Below are 14,863 nucleotides of genomic sequence, written 5' to 3' on the forward strand. Positions count from 1 at the left end.
AAGGAGTGGAATCAAAACTGTTACTGAACCAGGAGACAGCTACAGAAAAAACATGGTTTTTTTAAACTATCTGAGCACACCGAAGAAACTAGACCCAATATTAATCGGACATATAATTACCTGTTCCCTCAGTTACGCTAATGATATTTTGGAATCTGATTAATAAAGTAATTGAAAACTAATTTTTCAGATGGAAGTGCTTCAAGCAAAGAGTAATGTGGATGGCAACTGAGACATCTGGACATGCTCAGATATATAAAGGTACAAAATTCATATATGACATTAGAAGAGAAAACCACGTCTTATTCACAGTCTAATTGCACATGCAAATTCACTAGTGAAATCTGTATAGTGCTTTTTCACAATGTTAAAAATATGATGGCAGGAGGAAATAAAATTAATTTGAAGAAACATTCCAGTTCGTATCATCTTTTCTATCAATCTGGTCTTTTCTATTAAGTATGTAGACTTTAATAAACTGAATCTTCCAATGCAACAACTTTAACACAGTCTGAATTATGTGCACCTACAGTACTTCATATTTTCACACTAATTTCACACTAATTCACTTGCTACATTTTTGTTGTTGTTGTTGCTGAAGGCTGATCATTGTAGCAAGGCAAATTGGATTATGACTTTTTAAGAAGAGAGGAAAAAAAGGAAATAACCTAATGGATCTCCTGGACTAAGCCTAAGCCTAAGCACATCTGCCTACGCAATGTGCCAATACGGCTAAATCCATAGAAATCAGAAGCATTAAGAAAAACTTTAACACTCTCATAAAAGAAGAAGAGATGACACTCTTTTCACCAGCTACTTCCAGGGGCTGTATGGGTGTGCTTTCTCCTCTAAAACAGAAGAAAGTTATTCTATTGAGGGAAAGCTTTTCAACAGAACTCTTTAAAAATATAGGTTGAAAGAGTAAAAAAGAGAGGGCTAAAGCATTTCTCTAGCAATCACAATAATTCTTTGATCTTCTTCATTCCATTAACATCATGGATTTTATCCAAATAACAATAGCTTATGAGCCACAGGATACATACATAAGGTATGTTTAGATTACCAGTTAAATGCATATTTTTGATGAGCTTTTATGGGATGTGCGAAATATGCTGAAGCAGGAAAATACACAACTCTGCAATGTAACAAGTGTTCTTAATGTTTCTTTATTAGTTTTAAGGAACCTGAAGCTAATAACAATCTGCCTCTTACAGTTCAGAGCAAACCTATTGATATACAGCTACTTACTTTGCATTGGCTTCCCTCGGGAAGTTGTTGAGAACAGTCACATATAGTACAGAATTAATTTTTCACACTTAATACAGCATGTAAATTAACAAACTTCTTCAAAAACAATTATAAGGGAAGGAAGGAATCTCTAGAGTCTACAGTATTCATGCCATAATTGGTTTTCTACGTTTTCCTATACATTTTTTTCTTTTTTTATACAAGTCGTCTCCAACATTGTCAGACCTGTATTCTTGAAGACAAATGGTTACAAAAAGTCTCAACTTAGACATGCTACAAAAATCAAATCATAACTGAATAATTGTCTGACTAGCATTAAACTTTTGTGCTTAATGAGGTTTAATTAAGAATATACGCACAGGAGAACACTATGTTAATTTTTTTACTTGTTTGTATCCTGTAGAAGTAAGAGGATACCACACAGAAATTGAAACCTGCCTGGCATTGTTTTGTCTTGATTAAAATTCAGCACATTAAACAGGTTAGCTCTATGGCTACACGACATACCAAAACCATGGCATCTTCCAATTTCAGATCAACGGTGTCTTGCAAAGGTTCATTTTGTACCAGCACTCTAATTCAGCGCATTCTGAGAGTTAAAACTTCTGTTTGGAAGAGGCAGTAATGAACTGCTAGAAATGTACTATCATATAACACACAGCTTCAGCTGAAACTTTTGAATTGTGGAATTAAATCAAAATAATGCTTTCAATGTGACAGCGGCATATCTGACCAAGAGTAAAGGGATGCTGAAGTCAATGAGATTCTGTAAAATAACCTTCACACACAGAATGGCACTTTTGAATGATCTTATGCAACTCAGTGAAGAACATGAATTGCAATGGGTAGAATGATGCACTGAGCGAAGAAAAGATGCATTCACAATGAGACTTGAGGCAGACAAATTATTAGTCAAAAGGCATCTTATGTGGTAATTTTAATACTTAAAAAAGGTAATAACTTTAAAAGCCCTCTACTTCACATTTTAATAAGAGCTCTCACTTCTGTAAATATTAATCAGTATCTCTAGAGTAAACCGCTTATTATATGGAGTTGAAAAAAACACAAGTCAGTTGAACCATTCTTCTGGGAGATGCTTGAGGGAGTGTAGTCAAATTTCTGCTTCACTGAGCTTTCAAATCTTCAGGGATGTTACTGCTTCAGACTCTGTATTTTGCTTTGCCATGATCATTGATAACACATATGTGCTGAAAAAAAAACACCACTGATTGCAACAGCGTAGTTGATTACATTATTAATTATTAATGAATTGTTCAGAAATACTTTTGCTTGACCAATCTAGTGATCTTGTAATTGCCCCTTCCTTTCCAGAGACCTGGAACTGAATCCTGATTTCACTTTCTAGCTACAGCAAGTTTTCCCACTTGCAATTCCCAGCTTTGAGGCCCACCCCTGGGAGTACCACAGGAAGCAAAGGCAAGGCTTGCACCTTTTTTCCATCATTATCTCGCTGAGAAAAGGGGCAGGCGACATAGCAGTAAAAGTCCAAACCTGTCTGAACTGTAGCTGTGTTTCCCTTTTTACTGCTGCCTGCACGTACTGGGAGTGGTGAACCTGTGAAGCCCTAGGCTCACAGAAGATGGAAGTGTAGCAGAGGTATGATTTCTGCTCTTAGGGGGAAGAGATGGGGAGGAACCGTTCACAGCGCTGAGCAGTCACTCCTTTGGATTATTTGAGGTTTTGCAGAGAGTTCTACACTCACTGAAAGAATCCCAACCATGACATTAAGGCCCCAGGGAGGAGGCAAATTATGGGATATTTAAGACACCCTGGAAAGGTAAAACAGTGATTTTTTAAACTTTTTTTTTTAAAGAAACTTACGTTTAGATCTCTGAAGTGCTCGTTGTAATCTAAGGCATAACCTACCACAAATAAATCTGGAATTTCAAATCCATAATCTGTATTGAGACAAATAACAAACACCATCAACACAAGATCAGTGGCAATTATATAGCCCTTAAATTCATGTGTTGGTTCTCTGACCAGCAAACTATAGATATATGTGGTCAGTTGAGGTTTTGTTACTTTTGACTCTGAGACATCAAGGTTAGGAAGCAGCCCTACAACCAGTTCCTCCTCATAGACTATTTGTGACAGCGGACAGTAGGAGAGTTGTGTACAGTTATCACTGGCACAACAGACACATTGCGGAAGGAAACCAAAGTCAGAGTTGAAAAATTCTGCCTATGTTTGGAAGCTCCATTGGTATACGTGTGTGATGACAACTATCCAGTATCACACTAATGATGAAAAAAATGTACAGTTTTAATTCAGAAGTAACTTTCAGAGATTTATGTATTTTCTTCTGAGAATAGCAAAAACTATTTTGCATATTATGCTACCAAAACATGTCAAATGCTTCTTAAATTACAGCCCCAACCTTATGAAGACTCATGCACGTGCTTAACAAAGTAAATGCATGCAGGGTAGCTGAATCATACAATTCACACACTTGAAGCTAAGCAGAGGCATGTGTCTTTTTGAGTGTGAAGGTCTGTGCAGTATCAGCACTATAGAAAACAAGTTAGACTCTTTCCAAATTGTTCACTAAGTAACTAGGGAAAAACACAACCTTATGGACACAAAAACAGGTCAGCATAAAAAATTTTACAGGTATTCAAGTAAGGAATTTATTCAATTTTTAAAAATTGTGGGTAATACGACACTTTCGAATCATAAATTTGGGTAAGTGAGGAATTGACACAGCACTGTCAGTGATTTACAAGAGAGGTCGCTGATGTTTTATAAAATTCATCACAGTATGAATGAACAAGGATAAAACCTGTTTCATTTTACAAGTTATTAAATAAAAATAATAAGCTACCCTTCATGAAGTAATTTTATTGTATTTTTAATATGTTTAACATTAGTGAATCCAGTCAAAGATACACTTTAATTTACTGGATTAAATTCTGAATGTTAAAAATACCACTGTATAAAAACTTGTACAACAAAATGTTTGGGTCACAGTTCAGATTATTGGACTAAAACCGCAGGGCCATGCCCAACACTGAGTAACTTTTGCTTCATAAAGTTTCCCTCTCTCCCACATCCCAAATCAAGACCCTTCATGCTGCCTCCTGGTACTCACCTGCCTACTCTCCTTCTACCCTCCTCCCCAGCTCAGCTGACCAGAGCCTTCTTCAGTAGCAAATACTGGTCGATCTCTTCTAGATGGATCTATTCTTTTCAGTATTTAGCCACATACCTGTTATTACATCATTTATTCTAATAAGTCTAAAATGACAATAGCTTGGTATAGCTCCATTTATGGCTTCATCATAGCACAGTACAAGTCCCAATAATTCAGAGAGAAGTGATGCTGGTGTGACACAAACAGAGCAGCAGGAGGAAGTTTAAAAAGCCCGATTTATCTTTTGCTTTTTGGGGGGTGGGATTTAATTACAATATCATTGTTTACCCTTTAAATAATAATACTTTAAAAAAATAATAAAAAGTGTTATTCTGTTATAAAAATGTAAAACTTGTGAATAACTAGGTCACAATAAAACACCTTTCATGGTCAGATGGAATCCTGCAGCTCCTCCAAAGAGATGCAATGAGGAACGAAAAGGAAGAAATGGACTTTCTCTTCTATATAGTTTGTGTGTGTGTATATATTTTTTTTTTCTTTCTGTCTCTATGTATAGAGACAGAATATAAACACTCACCTTTCATGGATAAAATTAAACCCTTTCATAACTTCCCCATAAAGTTAGTACTCTGCAGAAAGCAGACTATAAGGAGGCTAGGCTTTCCAAACCACAATTATACAAATCCTTCCATTGCATCCCATAGTCCCATTGACAACTGATATTTTACAGTGCTTCTTGCAGTCATAGAATGATACGAAAGGCAAGTGGGAGAACAGTGGTAACTTCTTGTACTGTCATGTACAGGTTTTCACAACAACACTTACAATCTGGTCTGTACCCATCAGGCCGAGATGTTCTTTTCACCAACAAACTGTAATTAAAAACAAAATAAAAGCCGTGTAAATCTAGATATTTACCTGAATAACACGCATAAAAACTATTCCCTTTATTAAAAAACTTCCAAGCCATGTGAATCATTGTTCTCGTTCTGCTTCTCCTCCCGACAACGTCCTGATGGCAGGGCAGAGATGGGTGTGTTCCCCTTCAAAGTCCATCAGTGCCAGTCTTGAAATGGCTGAAGGGTCATTGCCACTGCAGAACAATACAAAAGCATTTCCTCTCCTCTCCTCCACCCTCCTCTTAGTGACTCAGGCAGCTCCTCTGCAGAGCTCCCCATGCGATACTGCAGCATCGAATTAAAGCAGGATCTCGGAATGGGAACCTCCACTGGAAAATGTGTTGGGCTAGACTAATTAATTACTAAGTTTTGTGATCGTTTTACTCACCTTGCCACTTTAATCATTTTAGGCTTGTATTTTTCTATATTATTAAGCAGAACCTTCATAGTCCTTCCAGTTCCAACAATATCCTTACAAAACATGAAAAACAGAGTAAGTAAAAAACAAAGGAAAGCTGAAAAGAGGAAATATGGACAATGACTGAGCAGTTCCACCTTCTTACTTTGTGGAAATGATGTATTTTTCCCAGTGTATTGTGAGCCACATCCAAAAAAGGTCATAACTGAGCTCACACTCTTTGAAGCAAGCACTTTCTACTCATAAAATAATCAGTTAAAGGACTGTCCACTTCCTCTTGAAAATAGCTGTGTTTCTAGTACTTGGGATGTAACACGGGACTGGAGATGACTTTACTGGGCACTGCACGGATGCAGGGATCAGACTTTTCATATTATGCTCAAGACTACAGTATGTCAACATCTCTCCATGTCAGGGCTAAATCTGCCCTGTTTGTTGTTTTATTAGTCCAGTACAAATGAGTATTCTCCAGAGCTGCTGTACCCAACCTGATCTGAATGAGATCAGTAGATACCTGGCTACAAAACTGACCATGACATGGAGAGCAGATCCTGAACTCTGTGGGTGTGGACTTTTCATTAGCAACACCTCGTCTCTGCTCCCCAGCTATCTAATAGCATTAACAAAATTTGCTGCGGACTTTTTTCAGTTCTGTTACAGCAGTTAGCATTAGCAAATATGGAGCTCCTAGCAGCTATTGAGGTAACCAGCCATCTCTGTGGCTGATGGCTTTTTTCCCTCCTTTGCTAAGAAAAGACATTCCAATATTTATACATTTCATGCCAGCCAAACCAGGACACTTCATTACACTGTCCAGCTTACTTCCCACACAAGCAGACTGAGCCTGAAATGCCAGTCAGATCCTGACGTGCTCTCTTACCGTGCTAGTTTCTTTTCCAACATTTTAAAAGAGAATCACCTACATTAATTAGGAGAGAATTTGCAGCACCAGTGAGGTGACACATTCTTTTCCTTTACAACTGAACACTGTTGATTTACATCAGCAACATATCTGTGATGGGCCCTCCCCAGGAGACGCTGCAGGATGCAATGCTAACGAGCAGGAATCATGGGGACTTGAGAGAATGACTGACATTCTCAACCAGCATGTGAACAACCCTGAAGTTGTAAAGCATGTGCAGGGCTATGCTACTATTTCAAAGTCATGCAACTGAGAAGTGCAGGGCATCACTGCAGTTGATTCAGTGTCCTCCAAGGAACAGAACAACTTGCAGAACCGGAGTTGATGAAACCATAGAAAGAACAAGTCAAATGACGCAGAAACAAAGACTCCTGGGTATCACAAGGCAAAGTACCAATTAGAGCGGCAGCAATGTAGTTTGATCCGTCATGCAATTGCAAAAAGACTGAGAGGTCATTAAACAAATCACCCCCTCTTCCTCTTCACCACCTCCCAGGTAAAGTAGTGTAAACACAGACAGGTTTTAGAAACTGAACACAATCATGACTTGACTATGTGACTTTACGTACAATATGACATAAGCACCCAACTTACCTCCACAATTAGAACATTCTGAAAGAAACAAACAAAAAGGAATACAATTACACAATATTCACAAACTAAAAGAACCAAATGTTTGAAAAAATGAAATGAAGATGGATAGGTCCACATGCATATGTACAACATGGTAGGAGATAAGGAGTCTCCTGTTTCATTTTTGTGCCCTGAAAAAGAACCAGCCATAAGAGCAAGCCCTGCAGTCAGGGGCTACGACTTTATTCAGCTCTTTCTAGATTATCCTCTTTGTGCAAGAACGGATGTAGCTTTGGAAAATAAAATTAGATGGAAGAAATCCAAATGGGATGAACTTCATTCCAGTGTCTAGCCATGTACTACAGTGTACCCTATAGTTCACTAAAATACTATTTCCAATGTTAATAAGAGACTACAGCAATAATATTCTTACTCTGAAATAAATGCTCTTCCCCCCACCCCCCAGAAACCTCACAGTAAAGGATTACAGGCCAAGTTGTACCACCCATTCTCATACTGTGAAGTACCCTCTTTCTCTTCAAATACTGCTGCTGAAATCAGTAGTTATTACTTGAAGAGAAGGGGAGAGGTCCAGTCAAGAGCAGTGATGTCAAGCCTTATGACAGCATGATCACACAGGCTGATCTTTTTGCTGAAATGGTTCATCACTGTTCCAGGAATCACAATGTCTGTTCTTCTATTAAAAACAATAATAAGAAGTAATGTCCTTATTAGAAGGAATATAAATCTATTTATTAGTGGGCATTATCATATGCATGTTCAGAAGGATGGACTCTTACAATTTTGCATTAAGATCTACTTTCTGAGGTGAAACCTGCAATAGCAGGAGGAAAGTTATTTCACAAATACCTGTATCTATCTATGTATACATCTCACACGCATGTGCACATTATATGTCCCGCAAAACCTTGAAACAGATAGTTTCATATCCATGCAGTATTCACCAGACTAGCTGACATTCCACTTCCTTTCTATCAGGCTTGTTGGCTTTGCTACATACATAACGTGGAGACTCTCTAACTTCCTTTTCCATCACAGAATCTGTGCTGGTTTTGGCTGGGATACAGTTAATTTTCTTCATAGTAGCTAGTATGGGGCTAGGTTTTGGATTTGTGCTGGAAACAGTGTTGATAACACAGGGATGTTTTAGTTACTGCTGAGCAGGGCTTACACAGAGTCAAGGCCTTTTCTGCTCCTCACCCCACCCCACCAGCGAGCAGGCTGGGGGTGCACAAGAAGTTGGGAGGGGACACAGCCGGGACAGCTGACCCCATCTGACCAAAGGGATATTCCATACCATATGATATCATGCTCAGCATATAAAGCTGGGGGAAGAAGAAGGAAGGGAGGGGATGTTCGAAATGATGGCGTTTGTCTTCCCAAGTAATCGTTACACGTGATGGAGCCCTGCTTTCTTGGAGATGGCTGAACACCTGCAAAGTAGTGAATGAATTCCTTGTTTTGCTTTGCTTGCGTGCGCAGCTTTTGCTTTACCTGTTCAACTGTCTTTATCTCAACCCATGAGTTTTCCCATTTTTACCCTTCTGATTCTCTCCCTCATCCCACTGTGGGGGGAGTGAGTGAGCGGCTGTGTGGGGCTTAGTTGCTGGCTGGGGTTAAACCACAACAGAATCCCAAGGTTGAGAGTTCCGAGAAAGACTCAAACATCATGGAGGAGGAGTGTGTGAAGGGAGTGTGCTCATAAACAGCACACCTTTGACAGTTTCATTAACTGATATGTAAATTTTTTTTAATCTTCAAAACCAAAATTATTAATATAGGTTATCCATATTTATATTCATACTGCAGTTCCTCCTAACAATCACAGTGCTTGGTAGGGAGACATAGCATGCTTCATGCATCAACCACTGCAGAAACATGTTACCACATAATACAGTTACCACTGTATTATACCTAGATGCTTCTGAAATGGCAAAACACTTGGTGAAGGTGTGGAGGGAACTCCCGGTAGTAGTTCAGCAGATGTCAGCAATGGAGATATCACTCCAGAAAGCCACTAATTTAGACTGAGCTCCAGTGGAATGTGTATTAATCTTGGAGGGTGGCTCCTTTTTGGTGTTTTCATAACAGGTTTCACTGGTGGTTATCCTGCTTGGCACTCCTGACTTTCAACCTCCCAGCTGCTGACACAAACAACTCTGGATCTGAAAGACCTAGTCCTGTGGAGGTAAAAAGTCAAAGGCATCTTAACAACAAAAGTCCAAAGACTAGAAATTTCTTCCTTCAAGAAAGAATGAAAGTATGTCAGTCCTTTAGATAAGACGAAGAGATCAAAACCATGTTCAGGAGAAGCTTATGACACGTGTGCAGGGACTCATTTTCTTGAAGGAAGCCATTTGGATCCAAAAAGGGCTTGGCTCTCATCTGGCTTCCTGGATGAAGTCATAACTAGGAAGAACACTTCCAAGGACTAGCCCAGGACACCTAGGTCAGAGGCATAAGCAAATCAATTGATTCAGTCAGTGGACACCTGAAGATTAGGTGCAGGAGTAATGGTTTAACCATCCCCTAGGGAACTTGCACAGCTGGTGATACATGTAAATATTTATGTGTGTATATATACATACATACATATATATATATATATAAAAAATATAGGGAGAGAGCAGGAGAGTTGACAAGGAAAGAACCTCATCAGAACTAAAGATGGAAATGAGCTCCTTTAGTACCAGCAAACAGTCCAGGATGACTGCGAGTGGCACCTGGTAAGAGGCTGACCTGACATCAGCCTGATATCCCGACCCATTCTGCCAGTTTCGTGCATCTCTTGCTGCTCTTCATACTGTTGACAAGAACTTTCCTCCCAAAGGAAAAGCACGGATCTTCTAGTGACAAGACCTATCCAGCAGCTGTGGCATGAGATGGGACATACCAAAACTGACATGGCAGAGGGCTGCAAAGTCCTGCATTAGCAGACTGCGTCAGGGTGCAGCAAAGGCTGTTTGCTCCTCGAGTGAAGGGTAGCCATGAGCCGACCGCAGTAACACAGCTGGCAGTGAGGGGCCTCGCCAGCCAGGGCCCAGCCCCACAGTGCCCCAGCGAGGTGAGCGGGCAGACCTGAGACTTGTTCAACCAAGAGTGCATATCATCAGGTGAGTTCATGGTGACGAGGCAGGTCTGAGGTCAAGCTGGGATGTCAATCCACAGGTTGGGATCAGGTCCAGTGAGAGTAACCATGATCAAAAAACAGCCTACTGATCTCCAGGCAGGTCCATAGTGATGAGACAGGTCCAAGGTTAAACTGGGAAGTCAGTCTGTGAGTTAGGGTCCGGATCAACATCTGTAGTAACGTCCAGGCATAGCTGTAGCTGAGCTGAAGATTGGCACCCATACAGCATAGCTCAGGCATGGACTAAAAGCCCAGGGTTGAGCTGAACTGAGGCTCCTGTGCCCACAGGTGTGGGTAGGGGCCCCAAGTGACACAGGTCATGGCCATTAAGGCCTATTAGTGCACACAGGGCCATGACAGATTGAGAGAAAAGCATAATCCTGGGACATTTCGTTGATAGACAAACGTTTCTTTGCTACCACAGCTGCTTCAGCTATCCTATCATGAGCAGCAATAGGGATTCTCTGGATTACTCGCAAGTGGAAATCATAAAATTAGACAGAATGAGGGGACAGCAACCTCCCTTGCCATGGAATTGGGATTAAACCACTAGGGAGGAGCAGACCTTACTAATTGTGAGAATAAAAATCATAGTCACTGACAGAAAATGGGGCTGAGGTGACCATGAAAGGTCATCAAGACTATTCTGTTGGCCCAAAGAATCAACTTAAAACTATTCCTCACAGATATCTGATTTACCTGTTATTGAACATGATGAGGACTTCAGAACTTCCCCAGGCAATGTGTCTCAGTGCCTCATTATCTAAGAGCAAAAATACAATTAGAAAAATTCTGTTGCTATTTGACCTGAACTTGTTTTGCAGTGGACATAGAAAAAGCTTTATTATCTTCTTTTTTTAGCCTCTTCTATATTTGAAGACAGATGTATTTCCTCAGTTTCCTCCTCTTCAGGTTAAACAACCCCTATTTATTCAACATTTCCTCACAAGTTATATTTTCTAGCTTTCTGATCATTCTTTTGTTCTCCTCTGGAACCTGTCCTGTTGGTCAGAATCCTTCTCCAAGTGTGGTGCCCCAAACCAGAGAGAAGCTTTTTCCAGTGTCGAGAATAATAAAAGAACCACTTTGTATGCTTTACAAATAATCCTCCTTTCTATATATTCCAGTACAACAGTTACATCTTTTATAAAGGTACACTGTTGTTTCATGTGCAACTTACAATCCACCTATCGTCTCTGGTTCAGAACTGTTGCTTAGTCAGTCCTTCCTCACTTGCATTTATGCAAAAGATTACTTCTATATAAACACAGAAGTCAGTATTCATCTTTATTGTCATTACATGTCATTGTTTGAACCAAATTCTTAAAATAATTTCTTAAGATCATAATACTATCTTGTAGTATTTTTCCAGGTAGTATCACTAATTAAATGCTAATTCCATCTCTTAAATCATGAATTAAATATTGTATAGTCCCTGGAGAACATGCTTTAATGCATCCAGTCTGACAGTGAAGCATAATTAACTGTTCCTTGAGAACAGCTTTCCAACCAGTTATACATCCGTCTAATAGAAATGTAATCTTGCCTACATTTCCTTATCACAAATGACTCATATGAAGGAAAGAAGATTAACATGAATCCAGACATGCCTGAAGGGTTTGTCTGGCCACAAGAGTGATAGTCACCTGTGCATGACTTCAGCTGAAGATCTCATATTTATTGACTGACTTGAGAAGGAAGGATATTGGTGGACCCTGTAATTGTCTGACCAGCATTCTGTTATTCTTGCCTCTTCTCCTCAGAGTCAAGGAGTCCAATAGTTGCAAATGATATTCATTGGGAGATTCGGTCCTTTGAAAGTCCCTTTAATCGGGCAGTTGTCTATGTCAGGAAACACAGATTCTGCTTTGTATTATGCACATTCTCATTATTTCCAAAACATTGATGAGGATTTTCTGTGCTATGAAAAAATCCTGTATGTAAGGACTTTGTAGTGGAAAAGCCACTATAAAATATTTAGATAGAAAACATTTTGTATATATAAATAAGCAGGCATCCTGATCGTTGAGAGTGATACATTAATCCCTGTTTTGATTAGGCAGGGTTACTGTAACTAAAGTCATCATACTTAACTTTTGTTTATGACTGAAGGCATTCAAAATGGTCTGCCATCCTCTGGTACCAGAAACCATCTCCTACAAAACGACACGATGTGCTGGGAAACTGAGTGTATTGCTGCTTATCCCCTACCTTTCTCCTGTTGAAGCAGGCTACTGATAGAAGGGTTCCAGAAAAGGAATGGCATAGCAGAGTAGTAGAGGAACAAACTGCCAAGAAATGTTTCGATATAAAGTATCCAAGACTAGATAGTGGTGATGTGTAACTAAAACTGGTTGCAATAGATTAGCTTACCCTAGAGCAGACGGATAGAAGAAGATAAAATAAGAATGCAATGGATACAACAAATTGGTACATTATCAGTAACGTCACCATCATCCTAAGTGCACAACTGGCTGCATCCAGCATATCTTGCGAAAGGTCTTTCAGTTATGTGAAAGATCTTATTCAGCTTCACCATGAAATCCACCTGTGAGCTGGTGGGCAGGAGGCTGGTGAAACTCATCAGCTTGTGGTCCTACAGCAGTAACTGGTAGCTGGAAAAACGATAGGAAGCTAAAGAACACTGAAGAAAAGGTCTTTTTTCAAATATATGTGTTTGAAGCTCCTATACCACATAGATCAAGACTGTTTTGTCCTTTCAGATATATCTGAGGCAATTGCAGAGGAGAAAACCACATGAAAAGAAAAGTAATCCAGCCTTCTGGCATGCATTTGATATTTTCTGTCTATTTTTGGAGCTTTGAGAACAGGAAATAGGAATATTTACTGACATGTTGACTAGACTGAAGATGGCTTAATTTCTGAGTAGAGCCATCTTCACCAATACAATCTGTGAAGTATGTCCAGAAATCTAATAATGGTGCTAATATATCTTAATTATCTGACACAGAGAACAGTCAGTTTTTTAAAATATGTCCTGGAAAGATTTCTTATATAGTCCAAAGAAAGAAGGGGCGGTGGCTCAAGTCTCAGAGATTGAAACACCTTTCTACTGAGTCGCTGCAAGAGAATCAGAAGCTTTCATTGCTGATGGATCAGAGGGATGGTTGGGAGCTGATAGATATGGATCACTGTGATTCATCCTGCGTTTACAGCTGTTTCTACCAGGTAGCTGGCAGTAAGTAGGCTGGTGCAATACAGAATCATAGAATATCTCAAGTTGGAAGGGATCCATAAGGATCATCGAGTCCAACTCCGTGCTCCGCACAGGACTACCTAAAACTAAATCGTATAACTAAGATGCTCCTTGAACTCTGACAGGCTTGGGGCCCTGACCACTTCCTTGGAAAGCCTGTTCCAGTGATGGACCACCCTCTCAGTGAAGAACCTTTTCCCAATGTCCAATCTGAACTTCCCCTGATGCAGCTTCATTCCATTTCCTCGTGTCTTATTGCTGGTCACCAGAGAGAGGAGATCAGCACCTCCATCTCCGCTGCCCCTCTTGAGGAAGCTGTAGACTGTGATGAGGTCATACCTCAGCCTTCTCTTCTCCAAGCTGAACAAACCAAGTGACCTCGTAAGCCGCTCCTGGTAAGTCTTGCCCTTGAGACTTTTCACCATCTTGGTCATCCTCCCCTGGACGCACTGTAATAGTTTGATGTCATTCTTATATTGAGGCACCCAAAACTGTACACAGTACGCACCAGTGCAGTGTAGAGTGGGACAATCACCTCCCTCAACCAGCTAGCTATGCTGTGCTTGATGCACCCCAGGACACGGCTGGCTCTTTTGGCTGCCAGGACACACTGTTGACTCATATTCAACTTGCCACCAACCCAAACGCCGAGATCTCTTTCCGTGGGGCTGCTCTCCAGCCTCTCCAGCTGCTCTCCAGTTTGTACGTACCAGGATTGCTGCATCCCAGGTGGAGAATCCGGCACTTGTTCTTGTTAAATTTCTTATGGTTGGTGATTGCCCAGCTGAGCCTATGCTGCTCTAGCCTATCCAGATCTCGCTGTAAGGCCTCTACCCTCAAGGGAGTCCACAGTTCCTCCTGGTTTAGTGTCATTGGCAAACTTACTTAATGTACATTTGATTCCTGCATCCAGATCATTTATAAAACATTAAAGAGCATTGGCCCTAAAATGGTTCTCTAACTGTGTTTTTAAATGCAAAGGGGTGCTGCGAAGTTTAAAATCCTCCAGTTTTGAGTGATCAGGGTGCACACAACTTGTGACTCTGCACATGGACATTTGCACTGAGCAGAAATAATATTTGTGGTGTGAACTGGGTCTACACAAAAATAAAAATTGTGCTCTCATATCCTTTTTTAGACAGTAGTAGAAATGGTTCATAGCAGCATGTCTTGGGACATCTGGAAAAAGCAGGAGGTTTTTGACAATATTAGTACTACGTAAAATGAAGAAGAAATAATTTCTAATCCCTGCATTTCACGTGAATTTGTTTCTCATGTTGAAGAGACACATTTTCACTTTTATAATAAATTTCAATGTAT

At 40.1% G+C, this 14,863-nt stretch overlaps 1 protein-coding gene across 2 annotated transcripts in view; it reads right to left on the minus strand.

Annotated features, from left to right (window-relative positions):
- Positions 1–1,144: 1,144 nt before the first annotated feature.
- Positions 1,145–14,863, minus strand: part of PRTFDC1 (phosphoribosyl transferase domain containing 1) — a 47,003-nt gene continuing 33,284 nt past the window's right edge. Inside the window, exons 5-9 of one of the 2 annotated variants that reach the window (XM_075140801.1) lie at positions 7,197–7,214; positions 5,651–5,733; positions 5,189–5,235; positions 3,091–3,167; positions 1,178–2,456 (exon numbers count right to left, since the gene is read on the minus strand). In XM_075140801.1, coding sequence (XP_074996902.1) covers positions 2,409–2,456; positions 3,091–3,167; positions 5,189–5,235; positions 5,651–5,733; positions 7,197–7,214 — 273 coding nt within the window. In that variant the 3' untranslated portion in view covers positions 1,178–2,408. Of the gene's footprint in view, positions 2,457–3,090; positions 3,168–5,188; positions 5,236–5,650; positions 5,734–7,196; positions 7,215–14,863 lie in introns of both variants that reach the window. The other variant, XM_075140802.1, reaches the window with a different exon arrangement.

This window comes from Calonectris borealis, chromosome 2, assembly GCF_964195595.1.
Source record: "Calonectris borealis chromosome 2, bCalBor7.hap1.2, whole genome shotgun sequence".
Taxonomy (NCBI): Eukaryota; Metazoa; Chordata; class Aves; order Procellariiformes; family Procellariidae; genus Calonectris; species Calonectris borealis.